We start from the raw sequence: 15,200 nt of genomic DNA, 5'->3' as shown, positions 1-15,200 counted from the left end.
CAGCACCAGGACATTTCCGGAGTGTGTCACATTTCTGGCTGTGCTGCCAGCAGGTGCTGGTCGTCTGGCTGGAGGAGGGCCCGAAGGCAGGAACACCCCTGACCGAGCACAGTTGACTCCCTGCATCAAGTGGGAGGACGCGGGATGGGCCCCAGTGGAGCCGGCTGCGTGGGACCCCAGGGCCCCTGCAGACCAGGGGGCCGCCCGCCTGCTCCCGGAGCAGCCGCAGGAGGGGGTGACAGGAGAGCAGAGGCCGGCGCTGCCCGTGAACCGAGGGCGCTGGCAGCTGTGGCCAAGTGGGTGACCTGTGTCATGAGGACGTTCACAGTGTAGGACTTCCTGCGGCAGTCAGACGCCGCTGAGCTGGCCCCGGAGGAGGGCCCGGCAGGCCTGGGGAGATGCCAGCCTGTCGTCATCCCTGCTCCGGGACAGCAGAGCTTTTAAAATGTTAAATCAAAGTGCACACCGCCCCTGAGCCGCTCCCCAGAAACAGCCTCCCCAGACTCCCGTTACCCAACTTTCACGTGTGATGAATCAAATGCATAAGCGCCGAACCCTTACAATGACGGGCTGTCCCCACGGAGGCCTTTTTGTTCAAGCACAAAGGTTTTCCCTGGGACGCCCGGGTGGCTCAGCGGTTGAGCGTCTGCCTCAGGCCCAGGGCGTGACCCCGGGGACCCGGGATCCAGTCCCCCATCGGGCTCCCCGCAGCACAGCGAGCCTGCTTCTCCCTCTGCCTGGGTCTCTGCCCCTCTGTGTGTCTTTCAAGAATAATACATAAAATGTAAAAAAGAAGAAAGAAAGAAAGGTTTTGCTGGCACGGGGCGACGGCGGCCTGCCTTGTGTTACATGTCACTCGAATTTGTGCGTTCCAGATCACTACGATGGAGAGCAGCCTGAAGACCATCGAGGAGGAGAACAAGGTGATCGAGCAGCAGAACGAGTCTCTCCTGCACGAGCTGGCCAACCTGAGCCAGTCCTTGATCCATAGTCTAGCCAATATCCAGCTGCCGCACATGGTAAGTGACTAGGGCGCCCGCCGGCGCCGGCGGTCCTCCGCAAAGCACAGCGTGAGCTAGAGGCCTGTCTCTATGGCTGTGTTCGTGGCTCTCCACGCTGTGGATGTTGGCGGTCACCGCCCCCAAACCGCACGGCTAAGGGCCAGAAGCCTCGGTGGGGCAGATCCCGTGCACCCCGTAAGATGAAGTAAGCTCTGAGTAGGCCGCTCGAGTAGCGTAAAGACAGTGGCGCTGAGCTGTGATAGATGCTATTTTATGCTGATGTGAATATCCTATTCAGAAAATAAAAGTTGTGTATGAACCACTATTTAATATCTCGTAGGATCCAATCAATGAACAAAATTTTGATGCATACGTGACTACTTTGACGGACATGTATACAAATCAAGACCGTTATCAGAGCCCAGAAAATAAAGCCCTACTGGAAAATATAAAGCACGCTGTGAGAGGAATCCAGGTCTGAGCAGCTGCTGTAGTGGCGGGATCTTGTTTGAAAGGGAGCCACCCGCTCCTCTTGCTGCTGTGACTCACCAGAGAGTGTCATATACTTATTTCTGTTTGAAACAGTGTTATGCTTACAAGACTTCATAATGATTTTATGTCTTGCTTTAAAGATAGTTACCTGCAGAATAGTTTTTGAATACATTCACATTTTGTACGGTTTCATATGAGCTGACATAGTGTGACATGCCATGTAACGTTTATAGCTGCTACTGTATGCACATTTGGGGGTATATATATTTCTGAAGAGGTAAGCTGATCAAAATAAATAGAGTGTAAATTCTTTTTAATGCTTTAGTGATTAAATGTTTTAGTATTTTGAACTGAAATGGACAAAACAAAAAAAAAAAAAACCCACAGCTTTGAATGATCATGTGGTGGCCCTGCAGCCACTTTTTAGACATTATCATTTTGCCTCATGTTGGAGGATTTTATGGAATTAAGAAATACATTTTGTGTGCATATTGTTTCATAGCAAGAATTGGTTGCAAAAAATGCTTTATTTTTGAACAATGCTTGGAAATATTATGTGATTTTTTTGTTTGTTTGTTTTAGGAGGATGGTGTATGGTGGGGGCAGTAAATGAGGTTTTTTGCATTCCAAGGAAATGGCATATGGATTAACTGTAAGAGATGAGATAAGTAATTTATTGTAAGACAACATCAAGCCATGGAAATTTGGCAGAAGATTCAAAGCAGCTTAAACAGCACTTTTAAGTTAACTCCTGAGCATTGCATGGTGTGACTCTGGGAACTCCTATTCAGACAGGGGCTTGTTAGAGACGGACCGCGCGAAGATTGCCCTTTGCAGTGTCCGTAGACTCTGGAGCAGCCTACCCCATGTCCCCGAGAGCGCGGTGCCCCTCTGAACCGTCTGTCACTGCAATGGCGTGTGTCTCACAGAACCTGTGTGCTCTCCTTTTAGTTCAGAGCTAATTTAAGAGTATTTATTTCCCCTCTCTCCACTCTTAAAAGCGATCACTGTCGTTGTTGCTGTGACTTTTCCTCCACGGCCGGGGGATAAGGCAAATGGTGTGCGAGTCCGCGAGCTACTGCACGCGCTTTCTGCGGGGCAGGACACCCGCCGCCGGCTCCGAGCGGCCGCCCCCGTCCGTCCCCGTGTCCCCGGCAGAGTTGCTCGCAAATGACCTTCCTGTTCCAACTCCCCTTGGAGACCAGGTGACCACGTGGCATTTGCATAGCCTTGCTGTTTGATTTGTCACGACCTACTCTAAGAATGAATGCAATCAGATTTTAAGAGTAATTATCTATACTTGAGCACTTTTTTTGCTTTACACTAGATCATCTTAGACTTGCTTACACTTGGAGATGGGATTGTTTTCTTCCAGTGACTGCACTATATGTATGCATACGACCACTTTTGATTGCCACGTCCCCCTTCTGAGTAGTCCCTAGGACGGCGTGTTGTGTTTTCTGGTGTTGACTTGAGTTACATGTGACAGCATCTCTTCCTTCCATGTCTTGATGTTATGCAGGAAGTACGGAAGTACTTTAAAATTTTGTTATGAAAAAAAAAAAAAAGATGGGTTTTGTAAAAATAAAAAAAAAATATTTTTAGCAGAACAGGACTTACAGGGTCATTGTCCCCACAACGTGCCAGTCGACTATTTGCACTTACCTTGTCCTATATATCCGTACGGAGGTGTGCAATTGCTGGGGTCAGCGGCCTCGCGAGGCTGACCCCGGGAGGATGAGGGGAGCCCTCACGGCTGACCCGACGATGTTGCTACGGGAGATTACAGGGATCTCACAGCAAATATTCTGATACAATACTCAACCTCGGTGTATATATATGTATAAATATATGTACATCCCAGCGGCACTTTATACTGCTCACTGTACAAACGCTTACAGTTTTCCACGAGGACTTGAATAACTAGCTGGGACAGATGATGTAATTCCCCGGGGCTCTGCAGCGCCTTCCCTGGAGAGCGCCCTCTTTCTGTTGTGCGATTAGTTGTAGCTGCCATGCTCAGAATTGCCTTTCGAGAGCTGAAGCAAGGTGCTTCTTGTCACCTGATGCCATATACCCCGAGGGGGCCCCCTCCCTGCAGGGCCCCCGTTGTTCATATGGGCATATGCATTTCCCCGCCGCGTCGTGTCTGCAGCTTCTTTGCCAATATAGTAATGCTTTTAGTAGAGTGATAGGTAGTATCAGTTTTGGATTCTTCTTGTTATCACCTATGTACAATGGAAAGGGGTTTTAAGCACAAATCTGCTGCTCATCTAACGTTGGTACATAATATCAAATCAAAAGTTATCTGTGACTATTATATAGGGATCACAAAGTGTCACATATTAGAATGCTGACCTTTCATATGGAATTATTGTGAGTCATCAGAGTCTATTTATTATAACTTATTGTTCATTATCATTTCTAAGTTAACTTAAGTAATCATTTATTAAGACAGAATTTTGTATGAATATTTACTGTGCTGTCTGTGGAACCGAAGTTTCATTTATTTTTGTACTACACGGCATGGGTTTGTTGACACTTTAATTTTGCTATAAATGTGTGGAATCACAAGTTGCAGTGATACTTCATTTTTAAATTGTGAACTTTGTACAAATTTTGTCATGCTGGATGTTAACACATCTTACTCTAAATAAAAAAGGTGTTGCCACATTTGTAGCACGATGGATCTCTACCCCGGGTCCGCGTCTTCACTCGAGTCTGGGCGCCCGAGGAGGGCCTCGCCCCAGAGCCGGTGGCTTGCTCGACCCCCCTGCCCCCCGGCGCCGCAGCCTCTGCCACATTTGCTGTCCGCCCCGGCCCCACTCATGTGAGGACACGTCATGTCCAAAAGCAGGTGTCTCCGCAGAGCAGGGTCATCTTCCGACACAACCACAGTACAATTCCCACACGTGATGCGACGTCCTCCTGGCAACCCGCATGCGTGTCCAAGGCCCCAGCAGAACAGTGATGTCCTTTACAGGCGTCCCCTGGTCTGATGTCCCGAGGGGTGGGAGCCCGCTCCCAGCAATCATGGCCCTCGTCCCTCGTCCCTCTCTCCTGAGCAGTCCCTGGGCCTTGCTCTGTCCCTCGGGGCAGGGACGTGTGTCAGGTGTCCAGGGTGGGTGGTGTGCAGACTCCGCCTTGATTGATAGAGTCTGACGGCCGCGGCTTGGGAGCTCAGGTGCCCCTCACGATGCCCTGTCGCTTCCTGCAGCTCACTTCCGAGGGCCCACGTGGTCACTCGCACCCATGACCCAGGGTCACTCGCGCTCCATCACCCGTGGTCACTTCCAAGCCACCGGCCAGGACCACCCATAAAACTTGAATTACCCTTCAAATGTGATGTATCAATGAATTACCCACTTTCCCTTCATCTAGGCTAGTGAACATCACCCTTTAACATTCCAGAAACACTCTCCTGTAGTAGCCACAGTCCCTAAAAGACAACATTTGAGGAAAGGCCCGGTCATCTTTGTTAAACCCAAAGTGTGTCCCCAGAGGGGTCCTCTACCTTCCCAAGACTAGAGGCCACCCACCGGCTGGGGCCGTCTGAGACCTTACAACCTCATCATGGGGTCGGCCACGGTGGAAGGTGCCTGGCCCTGGAAGGAAGGCCCTGGCCCGAGGACCACACGGAGTTACCGCAGAAGGTGGCACGTCCATGAGCCGCCGTCGGTGACTCAAGTCTGTCCTCCGAGATAACCGAAAAGCTGTTTCGTCTGAGGAGCGATGTGCCTCGAATTGGTATAAACAGGGCAGCCTGGGGGGGCTTAGCGGTTTAGCGTTGCCTTCAGCCCAGGGCGTGACCCTGGGGTCCCAGGATCGAGTCCCACATCGGGCTCCCTGCATGGAGCCTGTTTCTCCCCCTGCCTGTGTCTCTGCCTCTCTCTGTGTGTCTCTCATGAATAAATAAATAAAATCTCTTCTTTAAAAAAATGAATTGGTAAAACATTCTGGAAACCGATTAAGCTTTCGATCATGTCAAAAACCTTATAAAATTCAAAGTTTTGACCCAATAATTATAGAAGCCTACCCTAAATACCAAAGCAGTTGTAAATGCAGTGAAATTAATAAAATCCCCAAAAGTCTTATTTTAGAGGAACGATTAAATGATTGATGAGAAATGCACTTTCTAGGGTCCCCCAGAGTCGTTAAACATTGGTTAAGAGGCTCTTAAGATGTTTGTGACCCCATCAGTGAGTCGCACAAAGGGCAGAAGTATAAACCACTAGGGAACAGCCAGGTGGGATCTGCTTGCCGCACACCTGCCCAGCCCCTGGGCCAGGAGTGTGCCACTGTGGGGGGGGTGCCACAGCGGGGGGTGCCACATGGCCCAGGGGAGGAGCACCCCTGGGCTGGAGATGCCTTGGCCTCCACCAGTGAGGGGCAGAGTAGGGCGGGGCAGGGTGGGGGGTGGGGGTGGGGGAGTGGAACGGGGTGGGGGGGGACATGTCAAGGAGGGGAGGGGGGAAGGGAGGGGAGAGGAGGGAGGGGAGGAGGTGGGGCAGGTCTAGGAGAGGAGGGGGGAGGGGAGGGAAGGGGAGGGAAGAGGAGGGGAGGGGAAGGGAGAGCTGGGCAGCCACTGGGAGCAAGTGCTCTGCACCCGGGAAGAACAGGAGAGGCCCAGGGAGTAGCGAGCTGTCCCAGGGACCCTTGGTTCTCTGGTTCCTTTGCCTACAACTGGCCTACTGAACGCGGTCACCATAGAAATACCTAGAAAAGGTCTAAATAAATTTTTTAAAAGCCTGCATCTAGTGAGGATTCTAGAAGGTTCTAGAGACCTTGAAGTTACCCCGTGGGGGTTCAAAGCAGAGAGGACGGAGGAGAGCCTGCACAGGGGAAGTGTGGAGAGGGATGGGAGGGGCTCCCCGGAGACCCCCAGAGCCCAGACACCAGCTGGGAAGGGGACGTGCCCGTTGCCCACCCTCGGCTGCCCCTCGCTCGACAGAGCCGCCCCCCCACCAGCACCGGGGACCCGGGCTTCCCCACCCCCCACAGGCTCCCTGCCTTGCACCCTCGGCCCTCCGCTCCCCCCTCCTGCTCCCCCGGAGGAAGACCCGAGCAGTGCGGGTGCCCCCAGCCACCGTCCAGCAGCAGGCGACGGCCTGCGGCAGAGCCAGGCTCTCAGCAGTCACGGTTCACATACGTGTCAGGAAGAGTCAAACCTCTACTTCGGCTTTATATTTCAATCACCATGACAACCAACAAAAGTCATTGCTCCCTGGACAGACCCCAGGGTGGGAGGACGGCATACATGGGACACGAAGCCCACGGTAAATCTCTGCAAAATGACAGAGCAGACCGTCCCCGCTCGGGGCTCACCTGTCCCGCATCCGCCCCCCAACCTGAGCTGTGCCCCGGGGGAGTCAGGGGGCTCGCTGGGACCCTGCCCGGCACACCCGCGTCCTCTGCTCCGAGTCTCCTCCCCTGCACGCACTGTTCTGCCCCTTATCACCTCCCTCTTGTTGCCTCAAGGTCAGTTTTTGAGCGAGACCGGTAAGGAAATCAAGGAGGGGGACGGGCATCTCTGGGGCTACACAGCTGCCCCCTCTGCTCCTGGGTCCTCGCCCCACGAGCTGCCTGGGCAAGAAAAGGCGGATTTATTCAGTGGAAGTCTCACAACACCTGGGGGCCCCACTGATGGCAGGAAGACCAAGGAGGCGGCGAGGCCCGGGTGTCCTTGCACCGCCCCTGCTGACGTGCCCGGCCTCGGGAAAGCCTGCCCTTGGGGACGGCCAGCCAGGGCTGCTGGCCAGGGCTGCCCTGAGGCCCCCGCTGGGGTGCACATGCTCCTCTCCCTGCCACCGCGGCCTGCTGCAGGGGAGGTCGGAGGCCCCCCTGCAGCCACTGTCCCAGACTTCTCCAGCTGAAAGTGCTCACGGTGCCCAAGTGCCCCGTCATAGGGTGGCATGTCCCGAACCCCATCACTATGCACAGACATGGGTGGGGGGTGTACATGTTGGTATGTAGGTGTGTGCGGGTGTGTATGTGGGTGCTTAGGTGTGCGTACATGTGTATATGTCTGTGTGTGCATGTGGGTGTACGTGTGTACATGTGCTCAAGTGGGTGTGTATGTGTATACGCGTGTATGTGGGTGTGTAGGTGTGTGAACATGTGTATGTGTGGGGGGTGTGGGTGTGCATGTGGGTGTATGTGTGTGGGTGTGTACATGTGTGTGTGTGGGTGTGTATGTGACTACCAGCATGTATGTGGGTGTGTAGGTGTGCGTACATGTGTATATGTGTGGGTGTATGGGTGTGTGTGCATGTGGGTGTACGTGTGTGAGTGTGTACATGTGCGCAAGTGGGTGTGTATGTGAGTACCAGCATGTATGTGGGTGTGTAGGTGTGCAGGTGTGTGGGTGCATGTGGGTGTATGTGTGTGAGTGTGTATATGTGTGCATGTGTGCGTGTATGTGTGTACCAACGTGTATGTGGGTGCGTAGGTGTGCATACATGTGTGTACATGTGTGGGTGTGGGGGTGTGTACATGGGTATGTATTGTGCATGGGGGTGTGGGGCTGCGTTGCATGGGTGTGTACGTGTGCCCGTGTGGGTGTGTAGCACAATAAGGCCAGAAGATTGAGATGCCAGTAAAAGGAGGGAGAGGCCGCCGCTGACTCGCGGAGCACGCGTGTGCCCGAGCGCGGGGAACGAGGAGCACCATCGGGGGCCGGCCGCCTCCGGCCAGGTAGGTGTGCACGAGCGGCTCGGCCTGACGCGGCAGGACGTCCCCGAGCTCTGGACCCTCGCCCGAGCCAGGCGGACCTCACGCCTGGGCCCCTAGACCGGAAGCCCTGGGCCGCGGGGGGCAGGCGGAGGCGCGCAGCCTGCAGAGCCCACGGAGGGGTGCGGGGCCGAGTCGGGCCGCTCCGGCTCCAGCAGGCCGCCCTCCCCAGCCCCGCGCCCCGTGCGCCCGGCCGCACTGCTTCTCCCCTGAAACGGCTCTAAGTGGGCAGATGCCGCCTTGTTTTCAAGATTTAAATTTAAAAAGAACTTTTGGGAGATCTGCCGTGAAGCACTGTAACCTCCTGACCTAAACCTCAAGACAGACTGGGCGCGGGGTCACACGTAACACGGAGGGGGGGCTATTTGTCCAAAGCAGGGGCTTTAACTTCGGAAAAACCAATCCTTGACCCATTTGTCCGTGGAGTTGTCTTCCGGTTTGCGTCAATAAAAGGACCCCATGTCTTTACACCTGGGGTGGGGGGCGGGCACCCCTTCAAAGGGGAAGGGGGTGCGCCTGGGGGGCGCAGTCCGTTGGGCATCTGGCTCTTGGTTTTGGCTCAGGTTGTGATCTCAGGGCCCTGGGACCGAGCCCCGGGGCAGGGGCAGGGTAGGGGGGGTGTCCGTGCTCAGTGGGGAGTCTGCTTCTCCCTCTGCTCCCCTCCATGCGCTCTCTCCCTCTCTCTTCCCCCGAAATAAGTAAAAAAAAAAGCTTAAAAATAATAACAATAAAAGAGGAAGGGGGACCACGCACTCACCCAGAGACAAACTGAACACAAGGGTGGGTTTGTCCGTCTGCGCAGGATCACGGTGCCCTCAGCACGTGACCAAAGCCCGGTGGCACAGCCGAGGTCACGCTCCCCAGGGATGGTTCCTGCAGGGCACAGGTCACGACGGGGTGGGAGCTACTTTTCCGCGGCTGTCGTTCGCTGGATGGCTTCAAACAGCAGGAATTGACTCTCTCCCGTCCCGGGGGCTGGAGTTGGAGATGCAGGGCTGCGCCCCCAGTGCCCCCAGGGGAGGACCTTCCTGCCTCTCCCAGCCTCTGGGGGCTGCGGCCACGTCTCTCGTCCCTCCAGGTCCATCTTCACGTGCTGTTCCATGTGTCGCCTCCCACCAGGACGCCAGACGTCAGGTGTCAGGACCACCCCAGTGGCCTCGTCTCACCCTGACCACCTGCAAAGACCCTGCTTCCCTTGAGGTCACGTTCCTGGGTCCCAGGGATCGGGTCTCCGCCCATCTTCTGGGGGGACGTGATACACCCCGGTGCAGTAGCACGCCCCTGCCGGTGTGGACGGTCACCCGGGCCGTGGGGCAGAGAGCCTACAGGTATCCATCCTACAGCTCATTAAACTCCACGTTGGCGGATGGTTTCGAAGGGATGTCTGATAATTAAAAGGGTCCAGAAGCAGCGTGAACAGAGATTGGCCTGTTACGAGAGCCGCTGGACTCTGGCTGCACCCTGACGCGCCCAGGCCGTCGGCGGGGTGGCGGTGAGGACTGGCTGGCTTGTCCTCTGAAGCCACGTGGATCAGGCCTGGGACGGCGGGTGGTCTGTGCTCATGGACCCTCTCGGCGGGTTATGCCCTGTCGGCGTCCGTCCACCTGGGCCCCGAAGCCCCCTGCCCTCTCTTGATGCGCCTCCACGGAGAAAGGGCCACCAATCAAGGAACGGGCAGCCCCGTGTTCCCAGAGTCCTGGAGTCCCCTTCCCGCAGGAAGGGCCGTGCCCGCACCCGGGGCTCAGCGGGGCCGTGACGGGGGCAGTGGGATGAGGCCTGGGTGATGGGCCGGGAGGCGCCGTCCCCAGAGCGGGGCCCCCTGGACTGTCCGCTGCATGGGGGCTCCGGGCCATCAAGCGCAGGGCGGGACCCCTCAGACGGCTCTCAGGCGGTGCGTTCACGAGGACGGACGCCCCGGAATGTTGTCACATCACAGTCACGAGTTGTCACCGGGAAAGGACACGTTACGTCAGCCGGGGGGTGGGGGGTGGGCAGAGGCAGGGCCTGCGAGAGGCCAGGCACAGCTGCCTGCGAGTCCCTCTGTGTGGCCAGACCCCCAGCGGCCCACGGACCAGCTCCACGCACGCTTACTCCTGCCCTAGCAGCCCACTGGCCGGCACCGCGTGTTCCCAGGCCTGCGTCCCCTCTGGGCCATGTGTGCATCCCCATGGCGGCTGCGTGACCAAGGACCCTGAGCTGGGGGACAGAAGTTCCAGCGTGAGGTGTGGGCGCTGTATGGGCAGGGGCGCAGCCCCTCAGGAGGCTCTGGACATGGCCCTGCGGGCTTCCTGCAGCCACGGGGGCCTAGGCGGGGGTCTCTGTGCCGAGGCTGCCTCTGTGTGCTGTTGCCGGGTCCTCGGGGACCCGGTTCCCACTGCGGGCAGAGTTTCTGTTCCCCAGTGGGGCCACATCCCTGGGTACGGGGTGGGGGTGGGTAGGACGGCAACATGTCCCTTTGGGGGGCCCAGCGCTTGGTGCCCCCGCAGGTGCAGGAAGTGTGGTCACCGTGAGTACGTTTCTCCGGGCCTGGCTCTGCGTGGAGCGCACCTTGGGTATGAAATCGCGACGTTTCCACGTCGGGACAACCACGGTGACCAGATACGGCCACCGGCTCCAGAGCGCAGGCAGGCCCTTCCTGCCACCAGGGCGCTGTGCTGACTCTCGGGCTGGGAGCTCGGGCGGAGAACCCGTGGGGCACACAGGAGGCCTGGAGCCCCCCTGCAGACGGGGCAGGTGCGCCCTCCCCTCTGCTGGGAAGGAAGGTTTAATTCCTCCGGGAAGTCGGGGGGCAGAGAGGAGCGCGAGCCCCCCCACCCCTGGGTGCGCAGTCCGCATCCGCCATTCCCGCCCTGTGCCCGAGGCTCCATCCCACGGACCGGGATCTGCGCTTCGGAAGGCTCTGTTGGTCCAAAGTCGGGCAGCAGGTGGACGTGGGCCAGTCCGCAGGGGGGGGTCCCCACAGGAAGAGACAGCGCACACCGGTCCCTCCCCGCACACCCTGCACACCCGCTGCTGCCGCGGACCTGTGGGTCCGCCCTGGGCGCTGTCAGCCTCCCAGGGACCGGCCCCCGCCACCACCCTGGGTCCTTCGGGCAGGGACCGGGCAGTTCTGGCTCCAGACGGGAGCTGAGCCTCAAAGCTGGACAGACAGACTCTGAAAGTCATCCTCGTTTCCAGGGCAGGGTCCTGGGATTTCCTGAGAAGGATCCCTGCGCCCCTTGGCGAGTGGAGCCCACGCACTCCGAGGCTCCAGGCTGTGGGGTAGCCTGGGCTTGACTGCGCACAGACTGCAGGAGATTAGGAAGCATTAGTCACCCGCTGTGGCCGCGCTGGCCGGCAGGCCCACGCTATTGTTCCTGAGTGGTTAATTTGTTATCGAGGATTACGGGGCATTTTTGGCAAAAGCTCACAATGATTTCACCTCTGCCTGGCACAGCGCTCCTCTGTGGGGGCGGAGAGTGCTGGGGGGGCGGGGGGTCCCGGTTTAGGGCGGGCCCCCCACTCATGGGGGCGGAGGCTGCCACTCTCCCCTGCTTTTCACGGCCTCGCTTCGCTTCCCCGCTTCCCCGCGTTGTTCCCTTGGCCCCGAGGGGTCGCCCTCCGCCTGGGGCGACGTCAAGCTCGGCTGTTGGAGCAAGCCCAGGACATGGGCCGAGGCATGGGGTGCGGGAAGGGCTCTGAGCTCCACGGAGCGGACCTTTATCCCTTTGAAAAGACTGCGCGGTGAGGGACGAGAACTAGACACCGTGGGGAGGGTCTGCACTCAAGTTCATTAAACCCAAACACACAAAGTAAGCGCGAAAATCTCTGCTTGAAGGATCCCCAGGCGGTGACCTCGGCTGTCCACCCGGGAGCCCCCGTGGTGACGCAGACACTGCCCAGAGGCCTCCGAGGGGGCCGCCACTGCTGCCCGGCTGTCCCACCCCTGCGCGGCTCTGCCTCTGCACTCTCCTGCCCGGACTTCCTGCCATACTGTCCCCCCCACACTGTTCCACCCCGCTGTCCCCCCCACTGTCTGCCCACTGTCCCACTCCGCTGCCTCCCTGCACTGTCCCCCCCGCACTGTCCGGCTTCACTGTCCCCCCATATTGTCCCGCCCCGCTGTCCCCCTGCACTGTCCCACCCCACTGTCCCCCCGTACTGTCCCCCCGCACTGTCCTGCCCCGCTTTCCACTGGCTGGCACATGTGCATGTGGTCCCTCCCCTGCCTGGCATCCCTTTACCTGCTGAGCTTTCTGTGTGCACACATGCACGGACACCTTGGCTGATGACCCTGTTGGTGTCCAAGAGGCAGGGGCACCTCTTGCCCCACCAGCCTCGCTCCTCATGGATGTGGAGGTGAAGCCCTGCCGCGGAGACGGGAAGCAGCGCCAAGCGGCACGTGCAGGGAGGAGGGCGAGCCATACCTGCTGGCGTGTGATGTGGGGCGGCAGGGGCAGGGGCTGGGCTGCGGACTGCGTAGGGAAGCAAGGAGAGTCCTCCAGCCCCCATCTGGGACCCCCCTTCAGGCTGGGGCAGACCCGGCACCTCGGGAATGTCCGAAACAGAGACACACACAGTTAGGACTCTGCCCCCCAAACCAACCTGGTGTGTGTTCTCCTGGCAGGCTGGCAAGACGGGCCTCGGGTGCCACAGAAGGGCGGGGGGCGCTGGAGGGCCCCCCAAGGAAGGCCGCGGGCCCCAGGATGGTGACGCCGGACGTCCTGAGAGAGGGTGTTACCGTGATGTTGCCTTATTCGTGATCCCTGCCGGCTGGGGTTGGGTCACGGAAGCTCGCTCCCCCTCCATCCGGGTGGCTCAGGAAGCCCATGTTTTCCCCAAACTGTGGGATTTTCAGGGTGGGGGCCCCTTAGGAGCTTCAGTCACTCCCTGTGTGACCTTGGTGCTCACCAGCCTCGAGCTCCGGAGAGTCACGGGGCCCCCGAGCATCTGCTCCTGCTGGGCTGACAGGTCTTGCCCGTGGGTTACTCCCCTCTCCCCCACCTTCTGAGGCCTGAGGGGGCAGCCGTGCAAAGCAGGTGCATCTTCACGCCCCTGGGTTCCTCCAGGTTCCCCCACTGGGCCCAGCTCAGAAAGGTGGGCTCAGTTCGGCCCCCCAGGCTCACCTGTGTGCATGTGCGTGTGCACCCCTGGAGCCCGACCGACACGGGGTCCCAGGCAGACATGCCGTGTGTGCCAAGGGCTGGGCGGTGCCCGCTGTCTGCACCCGGCACCCAAGGTCATGGTTGGGAAGAGTGTTGCTCAGTGGGGACCCCTCTAGGGACGCGACTCTGCCACCGGACCCTGTCCTGGGGGCTCAGGGGGAGACCCCGTGATTGGAGGAAACTGCTGGAATCGACCTAAGGAAGACAGCAGAGCCATGGACGGAATTGACACGAGCGTTCCTGGGGAAGCACCAGGACCTGCCAAAGGAAAAGGCTTTTAAGATTTGTCTCTCTTCCCCACCCCGGCAGGGTACGTGTGGGGTGTCAGGGGCAGTGCAGGGACGGAGGGATGGACAGACAGGGAGGGGCATTACAGTGTGGAGCACCACGTCCGTGTGGCTACACTGTGGACAGCGGTCGTGGGAGCCTCCCCCGGCCTCAGGGAGCCCGGCCCCAGGCCGCCCACCTTTATTCTGGAAGCTACTCCCGCGGGAGCTGCTGCCCCCCCAGGCTCCATGCCGCACCTTCCCGTGCCGAGGGACTTCGGCCCTTCCACGCGCACAGAATCCCCCTATCCCCCCCACCCTCGGCCCTGTTGCCTCTGCCCCAGACCCCCCCGCCCTCGCTGGGAGCTCGGGAGGGGCGGGCAGGGCTGTAGCAGGCGGTGGGCGGTCCGAGGAGAGAAAGGGCCCCGAGTGGGGAGCACCTGGAGAGGATCAGGGCAGAGGGAGGGGCGGGCCGGTCGGTCCTGGAGCCCCCGCGAGGACCTCCGGCTGCTGAGCGTTGCTGGCAGGCTCCTGAACCGGGACTGCGAGACAGACCGGGCGGCCGGGGCGCGTGGCCGGGCAGGGCCTGGGCGGGGGGCACCTGCCGCGCACACACGCACACGCACACACACGGGGAGGACTTTGCAGGAGGGGTGTGAAGGCTGCCCAGGGAGGCCGGCGCCTCAGCACAGCCAGGTTCTGCGAGGGGCTGACTCATCGTCTGGGAACGGCCCCACGGCGGCCTTCTGGCCTCCCAGACGGGCGGCCCACCCAGAACCCGGGGAGCCTCCCGGGCGGGAAGGGTGCTCGGCCGCTGCGTTCCTGCAGAGCACTGTGCGCAGGCGTCTCCTGCACCTCCGGTCCTCGCGGCCACCGGGTCTCCTGTCACAGTCGGGGAAACAGACCCAGAGAGGGGGAGACGGCGTCCAGGGCAGTGAGGCTGCCTCCTGGCTCAGCCCCAAGCCCACACTCCTTCCTGGATACGTCCTTGCCTCCACCCAGGGTGGCTGGAGCGTGCAGGTGACAGGTGACACAGTTACCCTGTGAAGAGGTGGCAGAAAGCACAACTGCCGATGTCGGGGGGACCCGGCCTGATGGACGAGGGGGGCTCTCGGGAGGAGGGCAGTGGCGGGGCAGGGGAGAAGCTGGCCCCAGGTCCCCGGAGCTCTGCAGCATGACGGCGAGGGCCGGTCCTGGCTCAGCGGGGCCATGGGCCCACGCCACTCTCCAGAGAGTAGGGGTGGGGTGGGTACAGCACCCTACGGAGGTCTCGGGTGTCCCCACCACTGTCCAGGCAACAGAGGCACAAGTGAGCGCAAAGCAGTACTGTGTCCTTGGTCCTGGTCCTCCCCGTCCCCCAATCAGCTGCAGGTTCTCCCACAGGGATTGTCTTGGGTCTGCAGAGCCACCCCAGGCTCTAGAAAAATAGTATTCACCCCAAACAGAGGGTTGAGGTCAAGACAGAGTTTCTTCACCCCTTATCTTTGCTTCTTTGTGGGGCCATCAGAGCCACTAAAGGCTGGGAGTTAGCACCGAGACGGCAGGATTTGGGCTCGAAAATCGGGTGT

General features: G+C 59.1%; 1 protein-coding gene across 26 annotated transcripts in view; it reads left to right on the top strand.

The window, feature by feature from the left end:
• MYT1L (myelin transcription factor 1 like) overlaps positions 1-4,166 on the top strand; it is a 404,498-nt gene extending 400,332 nt beyond the window's left edge. For all 26 annotated transcript variants that reach the window (XM_049095648.1, XM_035700367.2, XM_025454778.3 and 23 more), the window contains 2 exons: positions 876-1,019; positions 1,342-4,166. In XM_049095648.1, the coding sequence (XP_048951605.1) occupies positions 876-1,019; positions 1,342-1,482 (285 nt within the window). In that variant the 3' untranslated portion in view covers positions 1,483-4,166. The remainder of the gene's footprint in view (positions 1-875; positions 1,020-1,341) is intronic.
• Positions 4,167-15,200: the final 11,034 nt, after the last annotated feature.

Source organism: Canis lupus, chromosome 17 (genome assembly GCF_003254725.2).
Source record: "Canis lupus dingo isolate Sandy chromosome 17, ASM325472v2, whole genome shotgun sequence".
In the NCBI taxonomy this organism is placed as follows: domain Eukaryota; kingdom Metazoa; phylum Chordata; class Mammalia; order Carnivora; family Canidae; genus Canis; species Canis lupus.
This window is presented reverse-complemented; position numbering and strand designations above follow the sequence as displayed.